Source organism: Leptinotarsa decemlineata, unplaced genomic scaffold (genome assembly GCF_025532065.1).
Source record: "Leptinotarsa decemlineata unplaced genomic scaffold, Ldec_3_MD MMD2_tig00000090_RagTag_RagTag, whole genome shotgun sequence".
Lineage (NCBI taxonomy): Eukaryota > Metazoa > Arthropoda > Insecta > Coleoptera > Chrysomelidae > Leptinotarsa > Leptinotarsa decemlineata.
In genome coordinates, this window is record NW_027412541.1 from 1,882,821 (window position 1) to 1,907,274 (window position 24,454).

Here is a 24,454-nt window from a genome sequence, read left to right on the forward strand (position 1 = left end):
AATTTCAATATACCACAAAAATTTATGTGTATGGAAAAAGTAAACTTTCATTCATAAAGTTGGTAGAAGAACTCACCCAAAATAGCAACTACCATGTTATTCTGCACAACCTCCATGGATCCATTACAAATATAGTAAATATAACTCAACGCATCTCCTTTGTGGATTAAATACTCGCCTGGAGCGCAGAAGTTTGTTCTGATATGAAGCGAGAGAAGTTTCAGGCACCCCTGTGAGGCTGATTCGAATATCGGAAGTTGCAGAATCTCTCGGTGAAGATGCATTGATACATCACCTCTTAATTCTTCAGGAAATTCTTTCAATGTCTGGAAATGAGAAAAATTAAAGTTACAAATATATATCACGCGAACGTTTTTCACCAAATGAGATATGATTCTCTGTCAGTGGGAGATATGATGATCTGTCATATTTTTCAAATTGCCATTGTGATAAAATAGCTGTATGCTTGTGTCAGAAATGACAGATTATAAATTTATTTGAGACACCCATTTTCAAATTGTTTGAAATCTGTACACACGAAGAGAAAAACAACGAGATTTCTTCGAATGTAGGAAGAAAAATAATTTTTGTGAGAGAAATTCCATTTCGTATTTTCTTTCGAACAAATACGTTGCGTTTTCTAAAAGTGGTAAGGTACACTAATTTATGAACTCTTTATGAGTTTTATGGAGCACTCTGATGACATTTTTGGTTGATAAGAGTATTGGGATCGAGCAGAGAGCGAGTGTTTTTCATTAATTGTCAGGTGCGTGTTTGGGGTGAGATTTCGCTTTCAGAAGTTGATTGGGATTGATAGATAGAAATAAATTGCACATTCTTCAAGAGAAATTTTTTAGCTGATCATACAGCCCTATCATAAGAATACGTGGAAACCGGGCAATAGCTGAAAATTTCTCAAAATATGTTATTTTGGTTTTTCACCTCATGTGAAAAAATTCTCGTTTGTTGACAATGTTTCGTGGTGTATTTCGGACTTCCATTGTCTAATGTAATATTATAAATCCCTGAAAAAAATTAAAAAGATCAACCGAAAATAACAATTTTATTTAACAAAAAACTGAAATCACAAAGAAACAACCAAAAAAAAATTAAATAGTAATGAAAGCTGAAAATTGAAAAATTAAAAAATATTATTGAAAAAAATGAAAAATAAAAATTGAATGATTCCATACCAAGTTACGTCACGACGTTTCGATTGTTAGTAACATATGGAAACCTCAACTCCCGCCAAACGGTCATCTCCCGTTAGCATTTTTACGTTTCCTACACCGTGAACGCTACTTGTTGCGCTGACGAGCTAGGAAATGTACTGAGTGCCAAACACTCTGTTCCCTAGATAGTGGATGCTACTTGAGTAAACGATTTTGAATAAACTGTCAATCCATCTTTGGAACGAACATATGTTGCACACTGTAAACTTTCAAACAGAATGATGTGATTATTTATATGGAGCAGGGAGCAAATTTTGTGAACATTTGTGCGCAGTTTACTACAGTATTGTGAATTTATTGCATACCCCTGATTTGAATTTCCAAGACCGAGTTGAGTTAGCAACATTAGCTTTAGATACTGAGGTCGACAATTCTTTTTAGGAATGTAGGAAAATATTGATTTAGTTGAAAATAATGAGTTTACAATAATGAGTTTACCAAATCAATGTAAGCAAATAACACACTGTTGCCTACATCAAGTGAAATTTGTTTGAAGGTGATTGACAATGTTTCGTGATGAATTTCACTAGTTCGGACTTCCATTGTCTACTATATAAAATGATTTGCAATCCCTGAAACAAGTAAAAAAGAATAATTGAAAAAGAATAGTTGAAAATAACAATTTTATTAAGCAACAATAAATCTGAAATGAAATGATAGTGAAATAACCTACAAGTAAAAATATAATAATTGAATAAATAAAAATTAAAGGAATGAAAAAAGAAAATAATAATAAAAAAATTAAAAATAAAAAAAAAATAAAAAAAATAAAAAAAAGTGTAGAGATTCCAAGTCACGTTAGTTCACGACGTTTCGATTGTTGGTATCTACAATCGTCTAATTAGTTTCGACGTGGAAAGCCTTTACACCAACGTTCCGGTCGAAGAAGCACTCTAAATCATACAGAGAAAGCTATCCGAAGACGGGAACCTGAAAGAGAGAACGAATCTACCTATAGAAGTAATTATGGAATTACTAGGATGCTGTGTACGAAACTGTTATTTCCAACTGAAGGACGAATTCTTTACACAAGATGAGGGACTGCCAATGGGATCGCCACTTTCACCAGTCATAGCCAACATATATATATATATATATATATATATATATATATATATATATATATATATATATATATATATATATATATATATATATATATATAGAGTGGTTTGAAACTCTGGCCATTGAAGAAGCCCACAAGAAACCTCGAGTCTGGTTGAGATATGTTGACGACACCTTCATAATATGGAACCATGGGAATACTGAACTAGACGCCTTTCTGAAACACATCAACAGCGTGAGACCTTCCATCACTTTCAAAATGGAGAAGGAAATCCACAATGAATTGCCATTCTTAGACGTTTTGGTGAAGAGGACCGACACTAAGTGGGAAACATCTGTATACCGAAAACCCACTCATACGGGACAGTATCTGAACCTCGAATCCAACCACCATCAATCGACAAAAAGAGGAATCATCAAGACTCTATTAGACCGTGCTTTTGGGCTCTGTAATACAAAGGAAGGTCTCGAGAAGGAACTAGACATCATCAAAAATGATCTTCAGCGGAATGGATACTCCAAAGCGATGGTAGAAAAGACTTTGGCTAAAAGACAGCAGGAACCTCGCAAGGAAGAGAAGCCGTCACAACCAGTGTTTGCACTTCCCTACATCAGAGGATTATCGGAGAGGATAAGAAGAATTGGTTCCAAGTACAACATTAGAACCTGTTTCAGATCCGGTAACACTATCCGTAGCAGCCTCACGAAAACCAGGCCCCCAAACGCGGACTGCGATTCCAAGAATTGCATTTACCGGATACCCTGTGAGTGCGGAAAATCCTATATTGGTGAAACTAAGAGGCCATTGAAAGTTCGCATTGCCGAGCACAAGAAGCACACACAGCGAGGAGAAACCAGCAAATCAGGAATAGCAGACCATGTTTGGACCCATCAACACAACATCGAGTGGTCCTAAGCTGAGATCTTGCACAGAGAGGAACATTGGTTCAGGAGAAAATTTAAGGAAGCCGCATACATGTTGTCCAACAACATATTCAGCCAGGCCAGCGTAGATATACGAAACATATGGAAACCCATCATCAAACGAAAATTGACCAACTCCCGCCAAAACGGTCATCTCTCACGGAATCAGTGAAACGGAAAATGGAAAGTAGAGAAAGTGAAAGTATTTCAACGACCTATAAAATAGTCATCTCTCGGAGGAATCAGTCCAGTCATCACCCGAAGACGATTGTAGATACCAACAATCGAAACGTCGTGAACTAACGTGACTTGGAATCTCTACACTTTTTTTTTTATTTTCTTTTTTCATTCCTTTAATTTTTATTTATTCAATTATTATATTTTTACTTGTAGGTTATTTCACTATCATTTCATTTATTTCAGATTCATTGTTGCTTAATATAATTGTTATTTTCAACTATTCTTTTTCAATTATTCTTTTTTACTTGTTTCAGGGATTTCAAATCATTTTATATAGTAGACAATGGAAGTTCGAACTAGTGAAATTCATCAAGTGAAATGTTAAAAAATACCTTGAATGATAATAAATTATCAGCAGAGTACCAGGTGCAACTGTCAAAATTTAAATTGAACTTCTATAATTTTGCTGAAGTTAATCAATCAAAATTCATGTTAGAACACAAATGTAACTAACCACAATAAGAAAATCGAAACTATCAAAAATATTGAGTCGTTTGCCAATATCTGCACAAGCATTTTTATTTTAAAATAACGATAATTATAGCGTCAGCATGTTAACTTCTATTGCACGCTGGGCAATTAGAAGTTAACATGCTGACGCTAGAGCAATACAGGCAGGTAGGCCTTCAAAGTTGGAAATTTCAAGAAACAAAAAGGAGAGAACAAAATAGATGAGATCATTAAGTGAAAATATTGAGCTCAATCAACCAAATGCTATCGGTCATGGAAGTAAACATTAAAATGTGCTACCTGTATACATATTTCTGAATTTATTCATATTTATTGAATAGGTGTTCATTAAGTACCTATCACACAGTGTTACCTACTATCAGAATGTATGTATATGACACATTAAATTGGAATTATACATTACAAATGATTACTTAGCTTGTTTTTATTACTCTTAGGAAAAACCTACTACCTACTATTACTACGATGACCTACTGTCAGACATTTTGAGTATCAATCGCGCATTGTAGCGCCCACTGACTAGGGAACGGAAAGCTTGGCATGCAGTAAATTTCCTAGATCGTCAACGCAACCAGTAGCATTCACGGTGTAGGAAACGTAAAAATTCCTCCCGTTGAAATCAATGAAGCGGAAAGAGGAAAGAGGAGATAGGTGAAAGCACTCGAGTGACCTATAAATAGTCAGATCTCAGAGGAATAAGTCCAGTTATCACCCGAAGACGATTGTGGATACTAACAATCGAAACGGCGTGACGTGATATGGTTTGTAATCTCTTGATTTTTATTTTCCTTTTTTTGTTAATAATATTTTTAAAATTTTTGATTTACAGCTTTTATTATTATTACATTTTTTTTTGAAATAAAGTATAAGCAACAACCAAAAAATAAAAAAAATAGAACTATCAACAGATGAAAATTAAAAAAAACATTAACAAGAAATGAAAATTAAAAAATTCCAAACCAAGTTACTTCACGACGTTTCAATTGTTAGTATCCACAATCGTCTTCGGGTGATAACTGGACTTATTTCTCCGAGATCTGACTATATATACGTTATTCGAGTGCTTTCACCTATCCTCTTTTCCCTCTCTCTGCTTCATCGGTTTCAGCGGAAGCTGACCGTTTGGGGGGAGTTGGTCGTGTTCCGCTTAATTAGAGGTTTCCATATGTTTCCATATGTTGCGTATCTCTACGCTAGCTCGGCTAAATGCTTGCAACATATGGAAACTGCTATAATCAAGCCGAACACGACCAACTCCCGCCAAACGGTTAGCTTCCGCTAAAACCGATGAAGCAGAAAGGGAGAAGAAGGGATGGGTGAAATCGCTCGAATGACCTATAAATAGTCCGATCTCGGAGAAATAAGTCCAGTTAACACCCGAAGACGATTGTGGATACTAACAATTTTCATCTCGTGTTAATAGTTCAATTTCTTTAATATTTTGTTGTTGCTTGTATTTTATTTCACTGTAATGTCAGTTTTTTTGCTTGATATAAGATAACTACCACGAGAAGTGCCGAATTTATTGGAACTATTCGTTCTCCACCCTCAGGCTCATACAAGCTAATAAGCCTGATGTGGTCCTTCTCGACCACCAGAGCAAAACAATATTTGTCGTGGAGTTTTCAGCTCCTGGCGAGACGAATATCGTCAGAAAAGACGAGGAAAAACGGATAAAATATCGAGATTTTCTTTTTGAACTCCGCAGACTCTATCCAGATCACTCTGTCAAGATGGTTGTTCTGACTATTGGAGTCCTTGGTGGAATGATGTCCTCTCTACTCTCGGATCTTAAGATCATACCGGCTTGCCGCACTAAGGCAGAAATCTTAGTCGCACAGATGCAGAAGGCTGTCATACTTGGCTCACTGCGCTTGCTCAGGGCACATGATTCTTGGACCCAATGATCACTTACCCCACGGTGTGGGGAGTGGTCATTGGTTGATAATGCTGGCGCGCCCTCCCGAATGTATCGGGGCTTCGGGGGATAGGGCCTGACTAGCGCACACTACGGTGAAAAAAAAATAATAATGATAGGTCTTTATTCCCAGAATGATACAATAAATAAATGTGAACATTTACTGAAACGGAAAAGGCTGAAGATCAGTTGGTTGCATCGAAAGATACAACTTCTGTTTTTCATCTTAGGCCAAAATAGAATAGTTCAATGTCGTCACAGCTCAGGTGAAGGCGCATAAATCCAAAATTAGGTCAAAATAAAATGTATCAATATCGTCACAGCTCAGGTGAAGGCGCATAAATCCAAAATAATAATTGACCAATCCTTAATTTTTCTCAACTTTCACCTTACACATATAGTAAAAAAAATAAGTAAGACGACCGAATATTCGCTTTTGATAAACCAATAACTGAAATAAATAACAAACTGAGTGAACTAGTAGCTCAAATATACAATGAGCTAAATTAACAATCAACTATATGAGCGGGTAGATATAAATAAACTATAAGCGTACCTGAAAAGCCTTGGGCGTACAACAATATGAACAAACTTTTTTATTGTGGAGAATATTGAATTTCAGTTTTTTAAAACTTGCGTGAATTCCTTTAGGGCAGATATTGAGTTTCGATTCCTTAATAGCTCCCTTGTATGCAGGATCCTTAGGTAACTCCGTACTAAGTTGAATCTCCATTTGGGTAATAATGGTTTTGCCTGTATAGTATTCAGTGTGTAGCTCGAGTAGCTTCGATTCCACAAAAACCACTTGTCGAAGGAGTCCTTCTCTTCCGTTATTTTCTTTCCACAATAGCTACACGGAATTATGAATTAGACGAAATTGAATGAATCAGTTTTGATATCTGATTCATGAAATTTTTCAAACGAGAAAATGGTTTCCTTATCGTGACTAAGTGTATGAAATCCTATTTCAAGATCACAATTCTGAAGAAATACTCCCAATAAACAATATACAAACTAAAGTTATTTCCAGAGTTGAACATCGAATTTGTAAAGTTAATCCCAATTAAGGATGGTACTGAATGCATTTATTTTTACTAATTCGCTTCTACACTCCTACCTTTCAAAACCCATCAAAAACCCATCAAAAACTTGCGTTTTCTCAATTTGGTCGAATTTCACTCGTATTTCCGAAGTATATAGGTACTATACCAGGGCATATGAAACATATATACGGAAAGAAATTATTCAACTAAATTTCAAATTATTCTAATAGATTATGTAGGAAACTAGGTCAACATATATTTAAGAAATTATAATACTATCTTAAAAATTATCTAGATATAGCAATTTTCATTAGATAATGGAAATATCATTGCTGAAATCAAAAAAACTTTCAAGAAATTTCCCAAATATGCTTGACAACGTTGGAAATTCGGTGTCATCTCTTCCTGATAGAAATCAGTGCATAAGCCGAGTACTACCGAAACCGTAAAATATTGTAAAAGCTGGTTATTTTGGTTGTTTAAAGAGCAATGTTTCACCCTTGCTATTTATATTCGGTTAGGTTCTTGAATCATGTTCAGTACAGTTGTTACGTGGTTCTTGAGTTTTGGATTCTTTGGGAAAAAGGAAAAAGTTTTCTTTTATTCATTCATCAAAACGTTTTGCATCTGGCCAGGGGCTTCTTCAATATTTTATTCAGTTTTTTTTATTTACTTTCCACATTTGTCGTGGTTTTCTGAAATAGAATACACATTTTATGTTTCAATGCGAGATATGATCCTAAAAGATTTTATTTTCAACTTTCAATATATATTTACGTTTCATACGAGAACGTAGTCCTCTGATGTGTAAAAAATCATCGTTTATTTCATCTATGACTTGACTTCGAGTGGCGTGTGATGCCACGTGATATCGAGTAACGTTATCACAGTGAGGACCCATTTTCGTCTATGACTTGACCTTGGAAGCCGCAATGATATCCCTGAACTTTTCGAACAATTTAATCTATAGATCACAAATGCTACGATACCAAAATAGCATAGTATGATAATGATCGCCGATGAAAATACAATTTTATTGAAATAAACAAAATTTTCTGTAATGAGTATACGGAAGGATCAAATCAATTCCCAAATGCGGGAAAAAATTGGAACATGAGTTTGTAATGGAAAAATACGTACATAACACAACACAAACTTGAACGTCAGCTGTAAGGAAAAAAGCTATTACATTTATAGCGGTTAAAGTAAAGATACAAGTGATTGAACCAAGAACAGAAATCAGCCCTCAATTCGACAACACTTATGTAACAGATTCAGACAGAGAAATATTTGTATTTTTGGGATATTTATTATTTCTGAGATGTTTGCTTCAATTTCTAGCATCTTATTTGAGGAATTTCGTATCTAGTATGATGGAAATAGTGAAGCTAGTTTGGGCTTCATTAGCTAAAAGTCAAATGAATGTTATGAAAATTTCAAAGTCGATGCAGATAAGCAGATCTATGGAACTACTCTCATTAGAGAAATAAAGTGGTAGGTAGCACTGTCAAGAAAGAATCAAAAAATAAAATATAGCATAACATTTGGATGTCAGAATTTAGAACAGGTCGTTTGAAACCATTTCCCTGCTGTCTGATTATCATGCTGAAAACGATTAGAAGAAAAAGGGTTTGAAAGAATTGAATAGGAAGATGTATCATCATTTGATAGCCGTAGTCGATCAGGTGTGATTTGAAATTACAATCATAGATACCATATTTTTACAAAGTGCTTTTTTCAAATTCACAGAGATACTTAGTAGGATTTTGAAAATGAAATAGGGGAAGCTAATAGTTTCTGTGAGGAATACATGAATGAAATGGATGAGCAGAAACCTAAGTTTGATACGATATGAAAAATGATATAATTGTGCAAAACTATTCAAAAAAGTGATTTGATAGACATATAATATCAAATCAAAAGCGGATATCTACCGTTTATCCCTAGGGTCACGGACAGAATTGGAAAACTATTGGGCAAACATGACATCGAAACAGTCTTCAAATCCACGAGGAAGATACAACAAAGCCTCAGGTCGGCTAAAGACAAAAGAAACCCATTATCAGCAGCAGGGGTCTATCGCATACCGTGCACTTGTGAAAAGGTATATATCGGAACCACCAAACGATCCATGGGAACAAGACTAAAAGAGCAGCTGTGGCAGAACACGTACTTAGTGAGGAAGACCACATAATTTTGTTTGAAAACACAGAACTAATTGCCCCCAACCAGGGATACCATAGCCGACTGGTTTTAGCGCAATAGAGATCCACAAACACACATAGAATTTCAACAGAAAATAAGAAGCGGTGAACCTCAATCAAATATGGAACCCCATTTTAAGGAATTCGAGAATAATGAAACGGACAACAGGCAGCAAGATTGTTAATGTTCCAGGTTCATGTGCAGGTACGAGTACAGGTACAAGTGCAGGTACAAATACAGGTACAAATACAGGTACAAATACAACTGATTACCTGATAAGGGATAAAAACGCTTTACGAAGCCTAGAAGTTAGTCATCGGACAGCAAGTCTTGGTGGTTAAACCTCTGAAGAAGCTAGTCAATCGCGCCAGCGAAACGTCAGGAAGAAATTCCAAAAAAATACGGCTTTTGAACTCGAAAAGCAATGAAACTGAAAACCTCAGCCGTGAAAGTCTACACCATTTTGTTCTTGAATTTGTTTATTATTTTTGGAGAGTGTGATAAAGTTATAAGCAGACAAGCATTTCAACGAAAGGTATCCGAATCTACTGCCGAAGAACCTCAACAAATTTATGCGGGTTCAGAACAATTCCAATAACTTTAGATACATTTTAAGAAAACACAAAAAAACTTGAAAGTGGAAATATAAAAGTGAATTGTTATGAAAAAGTAAAACAATCATGTGAAAAATTCCAAAATATATTCAAATCGCTGGCCTTTCACTTCCAAAAACTTCAAAATGTGGGTGTTGACTGCTTTGGCAGATTTGTCTTCATTGGAGTCCAAATCTTCATATTCATCATATTTGGGTAATCCTTTCCAACAATTCAAATCTCAAACGCACGAATGTTTTGTTAACTTTTTCTTCAAGCATTACCCGCAGATAAAAATCTAATAAATTCAGATCGGATGATCTCGCTGGCCAACTCCATGGTCCCAAGCGCTTTATTCACTGATCGTCAAAAACTCTAATGTTTTTGATATTCTTCGAGTAGCAGATTTTCGACCTCTACAGTATTCTCCAAAATATTCAGATAGCTTTTGAAAGTTATTGATTTCTCGTATATTATGCACTCCCATTTGTTGTCCATCAATATGCAGAACACAATTAAACCAGATTTTTCTTGATATCCGGCTTCTTGTGTAACCTGAGATGTTAACTGGACCAATGATGACTTTTTTCCAATAACAATTCCTTCCCTCAAAAATTTCGATCATCAGTTCAAACAATTTCATTTAAAGATATGATCTTCTTGAATGCGTATCAACATTTCACCAATCCAACTCCCTGTTGAGGATCGTGAGGTTGCATTGCTTGAATTTTGGTTAAGTCATAATAAAGAATTCTCATGTCTTCGCAAAATTCCTTACCCGATAAATATTTTATCTCCAAGTCTTCTTCAGCACTTCTTATCGATGATTCAGGAAATGCGTGAATATATGCTGAGACTATAATTTGGTTGTCTTCAGAAGCTACGGGTCAAGGCAAGTTTCATGATTCTTTCAAAGGTAATCCAAATGCACTGAAATCGTTCTGAATTTATATAAATTTCTTGAGGTTCATTTGCGGTAGACTCGGACATCTTTCGTTAAACTTTCTATATGTCCTGCTGATAATTTCATCATACTGTACTAAATTAATACACAAATTCATAAGAACTCCGTTCGAACAGTTTTGTTTCATCGTTTTTCAAGTATTTGAAACTTCTGAAGTGACGCAAATATCAATATTATTGGTAGAATACCACAACGTTAACATAGGCACTATTCTCTCCACCTGCAAACACCACTGACTTTCTGCAAATCAGTCATCATAGTGCCGAAATTTCCATATTCGGTTACTTTAATGTCCACAATATCGAATGGCTCAAATTTTCGAATTCTAACGAAGAGAAAGGTCGTGAAGCTGAGGCTTTTGCAATAAGCAGATTATAAATGAGTCAACCAAGATTCCTGACCATGATGAAGACTATAAAAGTCTTCTGGGTCTATATCTAACAACCAATTCAGAAATGTACAGTCACCGTAATGTCTCCATTGGGGTCTTCTGATCACAAACTCAGTTCAGTGTTGGATGAATTGCTGATGAATGTTGGGTAATAATCTAAGCCGCGTAAAATTTGGCATTACAGATCTTCTGAGTGGGAGGATCTTCAAGACCATTTCCTCAATTTTCCCTGGTTTTCAGCTCCAAAAATCCATTCATTTGTGATTCTGAAGTAACGGAAGTTATTCTATCATCCATGGTTACATATATTCCTGTTTCAATGAAACGAACTTCTAACGGCGAACCTTGGTTCAACAAAAATTACGAGCAAGCTGTCGCTTCCAAAAATCTCACCCACCGGCAGTGGCGTAAAAATCTCGATCTCGAAAAACAAACCAGGTTAGTTGATGCTCGCAATAACTGCGAAATTAGGACGAATGAAAGCAAAGAACTTCTCAATCAGAGAAATAGATATAAACTGTTTACCAATCCCAACGGGTCTAGATTCTTCTGATCGGTAACTTGAGCTGTTAATCAAATCTTTAGAAAATCCACAATTCCACCACTCACACAAGCGGATGGTTCCATTGCAACAACAGCCATAGAAAAGTCAAATATACTAGCTGAACAATTTGCGTCTCACTTATTCACAGTCGATTTTCTGGGAAAGGTACCACCCACTATTCCAACACTAGAATCCGCAATGCCGGAAATTACTTTTCGACAATGTCTAGTCAGGCGAATTCTGAAACAACTCAATGTAAACAAGACGTCTGGTCCTGATGAAGTGACCGTCATCGTACTTGAAGAGTGTGCAAATATACTCGCACCAGTATTTTGCAGACTTTTCGAAAAAGAGGTTTGTTCATCTGGTTGGAAAATAGCTCGCGTTCAGTCTATTCTCAAAAAAAGTGGTAAAAATCTTCCAAATGAATATAGACCAGTCGCTTTTCTATCAGTGATATCAAAAATCATGAAGGAAGCTGTAAACCACTATATCCTTGAATATTTAGAAGGCTTCAACATCTTGAGTGATCATCATGTGGTTTTCGGAAACAAAGATCAACAGGCGACCTTCTATCGTACGTCACCCATATTTGGAATAATGCAATCGAGAAACATGGAGAGTCGAGAGTTGTAGCGTTTGATATTTCTAAGGCCTTTGACCGTGAGTAACATGTGGGGTTGCTGGCCAAATTTCGTAGCTATGGTTTGTCGAATCATTTTGTGTGTGACTCTTCAGCTTCCTGAAAGAACGTTCCCTGAAAGGTCATTTTCACAAATAAACGCTCATTAGTCAAAAACTTGTCTAGTTAGGCATACTTTCTTATTAGTCAGTGGGCTACGCTTGAAGACTGGCAGTGAACAAATCTAAAGAAATGAAACTTAAACATTCAAGCCAGTCTCGAATATACCTACACTGTAGGTTGAACGGAGTGACGCCTATCATGATAGGCCACAATTCAAAACCACATTAGCAAGGAACAAATGATTACGTGTGGTGTACCATAAGGTACCGTGTTAGGGCCCTCACTTTTCACTGTTTACCTGAACAATATATTCATCACAGGAGGTGAATGTGAAATAATAAGTTTTGAAAGTGACACTTGACACTTTCCCAAGATGATAATTACGGAAGAACCATTTATTCACCTTTCAGCAGCAATGAAACTAATTCCCATCACTACAATTGAATTTCTATCGGTAATAACTTCACCATTATGTCAGCAGATAAAACTGATAATCTCGGTATTATGATTGATAAGCACTTATGGAAGTCACATATAGATTATCTAGTAAAAAAAAAACTACGATGTATTCTATATAGATTCAGGAGAAGAGTAGACATATTTGAAACAAGACAGCTTAAAATTATTTAGCAAAGTTTGATAGAATCACACCTAAAATATGAAATAGTCGGATGGGAAGGGGTTTCTAAACCAATTTAAAGCCACTTGAAGTAACGCAAAAACGATTCCTAAAAATGATACTTTTCAATAACAACAGATACAAGAGTGATGCTCTCTATGAAGAGTCTGAGATGTTTGATATCAGACAAATATTCTTTAACCACATCGCTACAACTCAGTTCTTCAATAAGAACGAACTTATTAAACCTTCTCATACCTATACTACGAGACAAAAAATGATTATTTAGAACATTTTGCTTCGAAATCAATAGGCCAAAAATGTTATTAATATTTACCACCAAAAGTATTTGATCTCCTTCCGGAAAGTTCAGAAACAATTATGTTATTTATACGCAGTATCTATAATTCGTAAGTATATTACCTGCAATTGTGTATAAGCGTACATGTTATATGAGAGTGTGTGTATTTATGTAAATGCATTGTATGATAATCTGTTTTAATAATTATAATGATTTTGCTCTCACAATAATTGTATACTTGATTTTACTGTTAGTAATTTTAGTATAGTACTCTCGAATTATTTGTTCGTATATACTCATGGTGTATACGCCCACGCACAAGCAGTGCCTTCTGCTTCCGTGGTATATTTTTGTTATTTCACAATAATGCTACATTCGTTGAATTATACTATGTAATTATTTTCTCTTTTGTGAATAAAAAAACATTATTATAATCATACTGTTTGTGTGTGTGTTTTGTATCTATTTCCCCATTATAAACTCATGTTCCTATTTCTACCTGATTTAGGGAATTCATTCGATCCTTTCGTATTCCAATATCTGAAAGTGGTACCATACATTCAAATTATTTCATCATCATGTTTCATCAAAGGTAACAAATTGGGAATAGATGATAAGAAGACATTCTCATTCCAAGAAGCTCAACAAGCAACAGAGAAAAATTGCAATATCACAGCCACCACAACTCAGCCACTCCTATTATACCCTGAAGACATAGTAGAACTGGATAAAATATAAATACTGAAAAAGTTCAATTTCAAAATATTCAATTAAATAGTACTCCAAAATCCAGCGGGGTGACAAAAAAATATCGAAACCCGAAAAAAGCATCAGATTACGCACAAACTCCCAAAAATAGAATAGTATCATAAACTGAATTTATTTATTTTTAGAATTTCCAATAGTCCGGGCAAATTAGACTAAAAATAAGAGTGAAGGTACATAAATTTACAAAAAGCTGCAAATGTGTGTAATTGTTCAAAACATAGTTGAAAACGAGGTTTTGAAATTCCGTATGATTGCGATGCCTGGAAAAAAATTTTTCGCGGTCAAAGGTCAAAAATCTCGAAAAAAATTGGTTTTTCGCGATTTTCAGGAAAACGGTAAGTTTTATTACAAAAATAACTTCAGATAAAAATTGTAGATCATGAAATTCTCTAGAAAAAATGTATCGATACTTTTTTTTCTTAGAGCCTCCGTTTCTGAGATACGACGAGTCAAAAAGTTGTAAAAGTTGTAATCGTCATTATATGCATAAGTATGTATACATCTCTGAAGTTGTAATTTAAGTAAAAATATTTTTCTATTGGTATATATGACTATAAATATAAGAATATCAGATAGAATGAAATCCAGTCCCTCAATTTGTACGCAAGTTTAACAAATTTTTTCGTCTTTTGATTTGTGTGCATCTTATAATGATACAATAATGTACGAAGCTGCTGCAGTTTTTCATCGTTTTTCAGTGGCACACTGATTCAATACGTTGCAGACAATGCTGATATCAATGTAAATACGTTAGACGGTAATAACACGCTTCACATAATGGATTATTCAAATTGTTACCCCAAAATAATCCGTTTTACTGGAAGAACCGTTCCCATGAGTAAAAGAAGCGCTTTCAGCAGAAGATTTCAAGGCAAAAACTCATGTCCCCATATAGATCTATCAAAATGATGGTGTAGTAGGTTACAGTAAAATAAAATAAAAGATTTTGCATATGAAACTGAAACGGTGTCATTCCTCAAGAAAGCAGATGTAGTATGTGTGACGGTTATTCAGTGTATAGACAAAAAAATGTTAGAAGTGGCAACGGGTAAAGTGTGAGAAGTAGCGGGTAGACTGGGTACTTCCGGGGAGAACGGCCCGAACTGCCGTAGCGAACAGTTGTATGTAACTAGTTTCTTAAATATTGTCTTTGTTTGCTCTTCGTAAAGCCGAAGGCTATTTTGTAAAAATTATTAATAAACCAGTGAAATTATTAGTAACGATTTATTGAACCCTGAGATTGAAGAGTTTCGTTGCATAATTGGCACCCAACTAGAGGCAAGAAAACGAAATTAATTACAAACTTAGCAGTAATACGAGAGCAAGTAGTCGAAGGATAGACGCCAAATCGTACGAGCCAGAAAAGGAGCGGCAAATGCATACACAGATGCATTGGATAATCATCGAGCAGCGGTGAAGAGGGGCAAAGAGAAAAGGTCACAGGTACCTAGCCATCGAGCCGGCGGCGACAAGTGTTTGCAAGTAAACAGAAAAGGGACACTTTGGTGAGACTGTTTCATGTTTCATTATATTATTTCATTCTGAATATTTTGCGGTACCGAAGATTTAGTTTAGAAAATCGTATTACTGCATGTACGGGATATTGAATGTGTATTTAGACAATACGAAATAACGGCAGGCAATTTTAAAATGTACTATGCCTAAACAAAGTAAAAAGACAACTGGAAAAAAAGTAGTAAACGTGGAAAGGATGGAAGGGGGAAATGACTCAAATTTCGTTGAGGGAGATGCTGATAATTCGGGAAATAATAATAGTAATAATCTAGAAATGTTAAGTTTAGTTCAGGCTCTCAGGCAGTTAACGTCAGATATGACAGATTTGAGACAAACTGTGGGAATTCTAGCGCATAAAGTAGATAAAAAGGAACAGGGGGGTGAAAGTCAAGCTCACTCAAAATATGATAATGAATCGAGAGCGTTTTTGGAAAATTTGGGGGGAATTAGGAACAATAATCCTACTCAAAATGTGATTCAGGATAGAACTTACATTTTAAATTGGCGAGAGTTAGGGGGATCAACATTAAGTTTTCATCCTAACGGAAAAACGCATCCAATTGCTTTTCTTAAAAAGTTGGAAAGAATTTTAGTAGACGCGGGGGTGCCTGACGATAGTAAAATCAATTTATTGATAAATACATTGCGCGGATCAGCTGCAGATTGGGCAACGATTAAAGAGGGAACTTGGAATAATTTTGAAGATTTTAAAAGAGCATTCAAAGAAAGGTTCTGGGGGGTTGAGAAACAAAGAGATTTATTTTTAGAAATGAATTACGGGAAATTTCAGGAAGGTACGAGGGGAGAGAGTAGAGCTGATTATTTTTTAAATTATGTGGTACAGTCGAATTATTTGACGGAAAAAATAACTGAAGAAAAATTGGTTGAAATGATATCAAAACACTTTTCAATGGAAATACAGCGGGGTATTATTACACAAGGGTTGAAAACGATTGAAGAGGTTGAAAATTATTTAAGAAAAATTGATGAGACATGGGTTGAAGGACCGGTCGAAAGTCGTGTACAAAGGGGTTCAAGGGAAGAAATTGCTAGAGATAATAGGGGTGTTAGAAATACTGATAATAGGTTTGATAATAATAGGAGAGGTGGAATCTTTCGAGATAATCAAGGCAATGGGAGTAATAATGATAATACTTCAAGAAATGTACAATGTACAAAGAAACGAAGGGAATGTACGAACCATCACTACATTTATTGATGACCCTTCCGATTATTTACTTACAGATTCAGAAGAGGAGAGTATGGGGGGTGAAAGGTTAGTGGAAAAATCACCAGTTATCGAAATAACTATAGATAATTACAAATGCGAAGCTTTATTAGACAGTGGTAGTGAGATCTCGGCAATTTCGGAAGAATGTTTTAATCGGATATTAAAACACGTAGAAAATATCCCGATATTACCGGTAGTTAATACTTCAATAATTGTTGCAGTAGGAGCTAAATCTCAAAGAATTCAACAGCAAGTTTTGTTAACAATATCTTTAGGGGAAGTCATTTGTGAAATATCGTGTTTGATCGTACCGGGCTTGAACAATAGCATTATTTTAGGGGTCGATTGGATGAAAAAGGTTAAGGCAAAACTAGACTTTGACAAAAGTGTTTTGGGTATCGAAGTTCAGGATAAGAAATATAAAATGCAGTTCTGTTGTAAAACGACAGATGTAGTGTCTCTCGTACTAGATAAAGTAGATGAGGAAGTAAAAATCAATCTGATCGAAAAAACACATTTTATGACGGAAAAACATAAGTACTCGGAAACAGATTTTCAAAAAGTTGTAGAAATAAGTCAGTTAAAGGGTTCTGAAAAAAGTATACTGTATGATCTTTTAATAAAACATGAGGCGGTATTTTCGGAAAGCCCAGGGCTTGTAAATAATTATGAACATTCAATAGAATTGAAAGACAGAAATCAATTTTGTTGCCCATCTTATCCCGTTCCCTTTGTATATCGAGACGAAGTACGAAGACAGATAAAAGCAATGTTGGATAATGATATGATAAAACCAAAAAAAACCGAATTTATTTCACCATTGGTGACCGTGAAGAAAAAGGATGGGTCAGTTAGAATTTGCCTAGATGCAAGGTATTTAAATGAACGAATAATCAAAGATTTCATGGTACCACCGAATCCGAATGAATTATTATTAAATTTCAAAAGGGGTCAAATTTTGAGTACCATCGATCTCACCGCAGCATATTGGCAATTACCAATTGTTCGGGAGCATCAGAAATATGTGGGATTTATGTTTGAAGGAATGTCTTATACCTTCAATAGAGTACCGTTTGGGTTACAGACATCAATGGCGTCACTAATTCGATGTTTGAAAATTACTTTGGGAGATTTAGATTACGCTTTTGTGTATGTAGATGATTTGATTGTTTTTTCGGATAACTTTAAACAGCATATAAGTCACTTGAATATCGTATTCAGTAAACTATGTTCAGCAGGCTTCACTGTGAAATTACGGAAATCACAATTTTGTAGCAATCAAGTTCGGTTTCTAGGGCACATTATAACATCGGAAGGGATATTGATGGACGAAGAGAGAATCGATGCGGTACAAAGGTTTCCTGTACCGAAAAATATAAAAAGTCTAAGAGGTTTCCTGGGATTAGTAAATTATGACAATCGTTTTTGTGAAAAATATTCTCAGTTGACTATACCTTTATTAAAGTTATTGAAGAAGGGTACCGTATGGCGTTGGACAAATGAAGAAATAGAATCTTTTGAAAAAATTAAGAATGCTTTTTTAACGGTCACCATGATTTTTCATCCTGACTACGATAAAGAATTTTATGTACAGTGTGATAGCTCTAATTACGCGATTGGGGGATGTCTTTATCAAATAGACGCAGATACGAATGAAAGGCGAGTAATCGCATACACTAGCAAAACCTTAAAGAAAAATCAGATGGGTTATACGGTTACCGAGAAGGAGTTATGGGGGGTCGTGCATTGTTTGAAACAGTGGCGTGTTCTTGTGTTAGGAAGACCTTTGATAATCATTACCGATCATAAATCTTTGCAATTTTTATTGACCAGTCAATTCAAGAGTGCTCGTCTAGTACGATGGATCCTGTTCATTCAAGAATTCGACTTTGAGGTTAGACATTGTAAAGGGTCCGATAATGTTGTCGCCGATGTATTGTCGCGAAATCCTGTCGATTTTGATAAAATACGAGAGCCAGTAAAGACTAGAGAAACCATACAAGTATTCTTTACTCGTTTGAAGGTGGACTATAAATCAATACGTAATCATTTTCGTGAGTTACGGAGAGATCAAGAAAACGAGGGTTGGATAAGGGAAAAAATTATATTTTTAGAACATTATCGCGAAGGAAGTAAGCTTTCTATGACGTAAGTCACAGAAAAAAATTATTGAATGGTTCGTAATACATGAAGGTTTATTGTTCCGGAGAGGGGAACATTGTCATGAAGGTTTCAAGTTGTGTGTTCCGCGTAGTCAAGTGATTGATCTGGTTAAATGTCAGCATGAAAATATTGGTCATTTTGGAAAGACCAAGACGTATGGTAACTTGAAAGCTTATTTCTATTGGCCAAAAATGCAAAAGCACATTCGACAAATAGTATCTTCGTGTGATGTATGTCAAAAAACTAAAGTATCTCGACTAAGTCAAGGTCAAAGACATGCGGTGTTAGTGGAGCGACCGGGAGACCTGGTATGCGTAGATATAATGGGCCCGCTTCCTCGAAGTCGTGGAGGAGTTACACAACTCTTAGTCTTGGTAGATGCTTTCAGCAAATTTGTGAAAGTGTATGCTCTCAAACGGGCTACAGCTAGAGCTATTTTGAACAAAATCTTTAAAGATTATATTCCAAAGGTGCAAAGGCCGAAATGTTTATTAAGTGATAATGGCACGCAATTCACTTCAAAGGAATGGGAAAAGAGCCTTAACAGTGAAGGTATTCGAGCCAAACATATATCTATTTATTTTCCTCAGGGAAATCCTACCGAACGGTATAATCGCGAGATAGGACGACTTTTAAGGGCATATTGTTCAGAAAAACACACTAAATGGGCGGATTTATTGCCGTGGGTAGAGAATTGTTTGAATAGTGTAATAAACGAAAGCACCGGTTATTCAGCAAACTTTTTGCAATTTGGCACTAAGGATAAAAATCCTTTTGAAAATTTCGTGCGGTTTCCAATATTTCCGGAAAAAATAATACCACTGAAAGAGTATTGGGTTTTAGCTAGGTCCAAGATGAATACAAAGGCGGAAAAGAGAGCTGCGCGACATAATGCAAAAATAAAACCAATTACGTTTAATGTAGGCGATAAAGTTCTTGCTCGAACGCATGCGCGGTCTTCAGCTGATGATCACGTCATTCAAAAATTTGTGTGGTTATATGAAGGGCCATTAGAAGTCATACGTCAAGCAGGTCCCAACTCTTATATTGTAAGTGATAGGGAGGGGCAGTCAGTTTCAAAACAAAATGTCATAAATCTCAAGGCATATAAGGAATTTGACAAGTCTGAGTTTCTGAATTAAATTCTTCAGTCGTGTTATTTTATTTTCATTATAAAGTTCCAGTTTTCTTTTATACTTAAATCGCCGTCAACTTGTAACTTAATTTAAGTAGGGGGGTGATGTGACGGTTATTCAGTGTATAGACAAAAAAATGTTAGAAGTGGCAACGGGTAAAGTGTGAGAAGTAGCGGGTAGACTGGGTACTTCCGGGGAGAACGGCCCGAACTGCCGTAGCGAACAGTTGTATGTAACTAGTTTCTTAAATATTGTCTTTGTTTGCTCTTCGTAAAGCCGAAGGCTATTTTGTAAAAATTATTAATAAACCAGTGAAATTATTAGTGACGATTTATTGAACCCTGAGATTGAAGAGTTTTGTTGCATATGGTTTTATGGGAAATGGGAAAATGCGTCTTTACCTGTTTGGAATGGTTTTATTGAACGTTTAACGATCAGTCATGTAAATTATTCTAAATCTCAAATTTCATTTTTACCATTTATTCATCAACCAGCTAGTAATTATAATTTCGTATACACTACTTTACTTTGTGCATTAGATAATGCAAAACGGTATGGCCCCACTGTATGTTTCGTGACTTTCGACCAACCCTTGTATGCAAAAGCTCGAGAAATTGTATCAGCTATACCTGACGGCTCTGAAGTATCAAAAATCATCATTAGACTCGGAGGATTTCATCTTCTCATGTCCTTTCTTGGATCAATTGGTCATATTATGGAAGGAAGCGGCATGAAAGAAGTACTTGCAGAGATCTATGCTGTAAAGTCATTAGAAAAAATGCTGAATGGTCATGCTTACGGAAGAGCTGTTCGAGCTCATACTTTACTTCAGCTAGTTTTAGCAATTATGATATTGAAAGAAGTTGATCTTAATGACATCATGGAAGCAGATCTAATAATTCATATTGACCATATATTAGATAACACTCTTTCATACAATGATATTGAAAATGATGATGAAGTATCTGGAGCTTTATTTAATGAATTTAATGAAAAGCTCAAAGGATATGAGGAGCGAGGACCAACTGCAAAACTTTGGATTCAATATTTTTAAATGGTTTCATTCGCTAAAGAATTTTTGAGAGCTGGGAGTATGGGGGATTGGAAAGCTCATTTAAAGTGCGTTAAAGAAATGCTTCCTTATTTTCACGCGTCTGGACATTTTTCTGCAAGTCTGCACACTTTAACTTGCAGGATATGCAACAATTACCAAATTCAATAGATCCCGAAGTGTACAAAAAATTTAGTGGCGGTTTTTTTACTGTCAGACGGTCAGACAAATTAAGTTGTGGAACTTCAACGGACATGGTTATCGAGCAGTCTATGATGAAAGCTATGAAGACCGATGGAGGTATTGCTCGAGGGAGAAGTACGGAAGAGAGTGTTATATGTAAATGGGTTTATAGTATGCATGCAATGAATACACTGTGTGAAAAATTAGAAGATCTCGCCAATGTTAGGATGGACACGACCGAGCAGCATGTTGATGCGAGTGACTCAAGAGTAAAAAAAGATGCTAAAGACATCCGAAAACATTCAGAGTGGTTCTCAATACATGACCCTTTTCCAGAGGTGAACAAATTTATATCTATTGCAAGTGGTGTCGTTGGTGATGATGAAATAAACTGTTATAAAGCTCGTGAAGTTGGATTTGCCTCTATGGCGAAAATAACAGGACTAACATTCAATGATATTAAATTTAAACTCGCAACGTTGTTCCTCTTTTAGCGATGAGTGGTACTATAAAAGTTCACGAAGAAAAAGTACCTGTTGACCCAGTATTATTTTTCCAGCGCATGAGTATTACTGCAGCATTTCAAAATGAAATTGAGAAATATTTTGAATATGAATTGGCTCCCTACCCTCTATCGTTGTTTGATGACCTCGAGATGCGTAAAACACAGAAGTCTGCCATTTACGATTGTTTCTAATAGGTCAATATTGAAATTAACAATACTAATACGACGTACATCATTGACGGTGGATACTTACTACATCATGTTGTGTGGGATAGTGAAGAAACATTTAGCATTATTTTAGATAAATACGTTCAGTATTTCTTGCAGAATTTCTTGCGAATACTCACAACAAATCTCGGTTCATTTCAATGTTGAAGAATAAGTTTATTGGCGAAAATATATTGGTTAAACAGGCTAATAACGTTGCCGACGTACTGATTATTGAAACAGCTATAGAGCAATTCAATTTGAAATACAACTATTGTTGTTGGTGAAGATGTAGACTTACTCGTACTTCTTACTGCTCGAACTCCACCTGAAAAAACTATTTTCTTTCTAAAGCCAGAAAAAGCTCGAAGTCAAACCGAAATATATTCGTCAAAAAGTTTACCTATCATTAGCAAAGAGTCGAAATCATGTACTATTTTTACAAGCAATAACTGGCTGTGATACGACGTCTGGATTTTACAGGAGGGGTAAAGCAACAGTCCTTAAAATGTTTGAAAAACAAGATTCAGTGCAATGTGCTGAAGTTTTCAAAAAAAGTAATTCTTCTTTCTATGTACAAAGCTCCGAAAAAAACCACCTGCTTAGATAAGTATCGATATGCATGTTTAATAAAAAACACTAAAAATAGGCGCACACTAAGTACACTACCTCATAGGTGGCGTGGAAACGTGTACATATAATGACGATTACAACTTTTACAATTTTTTGACTCGTCGTATCTCAGAAACGGTGGCTCTAAGAACAAAAAGTATCGATACATTTTTCGTACAGAATTTTACGATCTACAATTTTTATCTGAAGTTATTTTATGACAAAACTTACCGTTTTCCTGAAAATCGCGAAAAACCATTTTTTTTTCGAGATTTTTGATTGACTTCAAATACATTTTTTCCAGGCATCGCAATCATTCGGAATTTTAAAGTCCTATTTTCAAGTATTATGTTTTGAACAATTACACGCGTTTGCGGCTGGTTGTAAGTTTATGTACCTTCCAATGTCTAGATTGACCGGATTACAATACCTCACCATTTCGTGAGTTACTATTCAAATATCAATATTAATTACCAACTTTTTATATAAGGTCGAGGTTGCTCGAATTTTATTATTTAATGCTAGTTTTCTTTAAAAACAAAAACTTATATTAGTTAATTAACTGATTCCATTCAGTTATACTATGGATTAATGCATTCGTGATTTCACTGTCGAAACGGTTGAAACATTCACCCTTCAAAATTACAATGAGTGTAAAAGTATTTTGGAAGTCAAAAAAAATTCCGGTAACTTCGAAATTATTCATAATATTATTCGTAGTCTCACTGAGAATGTTGATGAATTCAAAATGTTCTCGATAATCTAGATTCCGACATTAATTGTGTGGCTCTAATAGAAACTGAGTGTCAAAAATTCCTGAATTATATGACATACCAGGATACGATATGCTATACAGTGAAGGTGATATTAACCAAAATGATGGAGTAGTGATCTACATCCGACCATCACACTTATAGCTATGAAATTGTAAAAGTAAATGATATCACATCAATGAAGTTGAGAATTGAGTTCAAAAAAAAAACTAATATCACATTAATTCCAATATATTGACCGCCGTCTACAGATGCTTTCAATTTCAATAGACATCTGCAAACATTTTTGCATTCTTGTACTTCAGATACAGCTTCCTATTTTTTTTCTTAGGTGACCCCAATATCACTATTTTGAGAAATAATGATTCGTCTGATGAATATCCTAATTATACTCAGTGAGTTCGGTTATGGGTTATATATTATTATTCCAACCCATATCCAAGGATATAGCAGATCTTGTATCGATAATATCTTTATGTTTTGATGTTTGAATATATCGTGGACTGTATAATCTGTTTTTGATGAAATTTTTGACTGTCGATAAATGAACGTCTTTATTGAATGATAATTCGTTGTGCACTGCTTTTACATTACATTCAAATCGACCGTCTCATCTAATACACAAAAAATGCATAATTTATTTCACAGCAGGCACCTCGCAGGGATGCCGATTAAAACAAAAGTAATACGGAATTGTCATTTTACATAAATTTTAACATAGCCCTCTTTTGAAGGGCACCTTCAAAATATGACACTAGAAATTTCAATGAATTGTTTCTAATGGAAGTGGCAGGATACATAAATGTCTTATATAGCGCTTGACGAGTCCTGAAGATACCTTGATTGTGGCTATACGTGGTATTCCATTGTGATCAGGTAGCAGTTCAATAATGCGGTCAAGCATCCAGTGGTTTATCATTATTTTTCAACTGCAGTTTGCGCTGGTCAGCCCCTATCCCATGAAGCCCCGATACATTCGGCGCGCAAGCATTATCAACAAACGACCACTCTCCACACCGTGGGGTAAATGATCATTGGGTCCGAGAATTATGTGC

General features: G+C 35.4%; 1 protein-coding gene across 2 annotated transcripts in view; it reads right to left on the reverse strand.

Annotated features, from left to right (window-relative positions):
- Elk (Eag-like K[+] channel) overlaps positions 1-24,454 on the reverse strand; it is a 322,370-nt gene that overhangs the window by 98,202 nt on the left and 199,714 nt on the right. Inside the window, exons 5-6 of one of the 2 annotated variants that reach the window (XM_074172322.1) lie at positions 6,407-6,700; positions 77-326 (exon numbers count right to left, since the gene is read on the reverse strand). In XM_074172322.1, coding sequence (XP_074028423.1) covers positions 77-326; positions 6,407-6,700 — 544 coding nt within the window. The remainder of the gene's footprint in view (positions 1-76; positions 327-6,406; positions 6,701-24,454) is intronic. The other variant, XM_074172321.1, reaches the window with a different exon arrangement.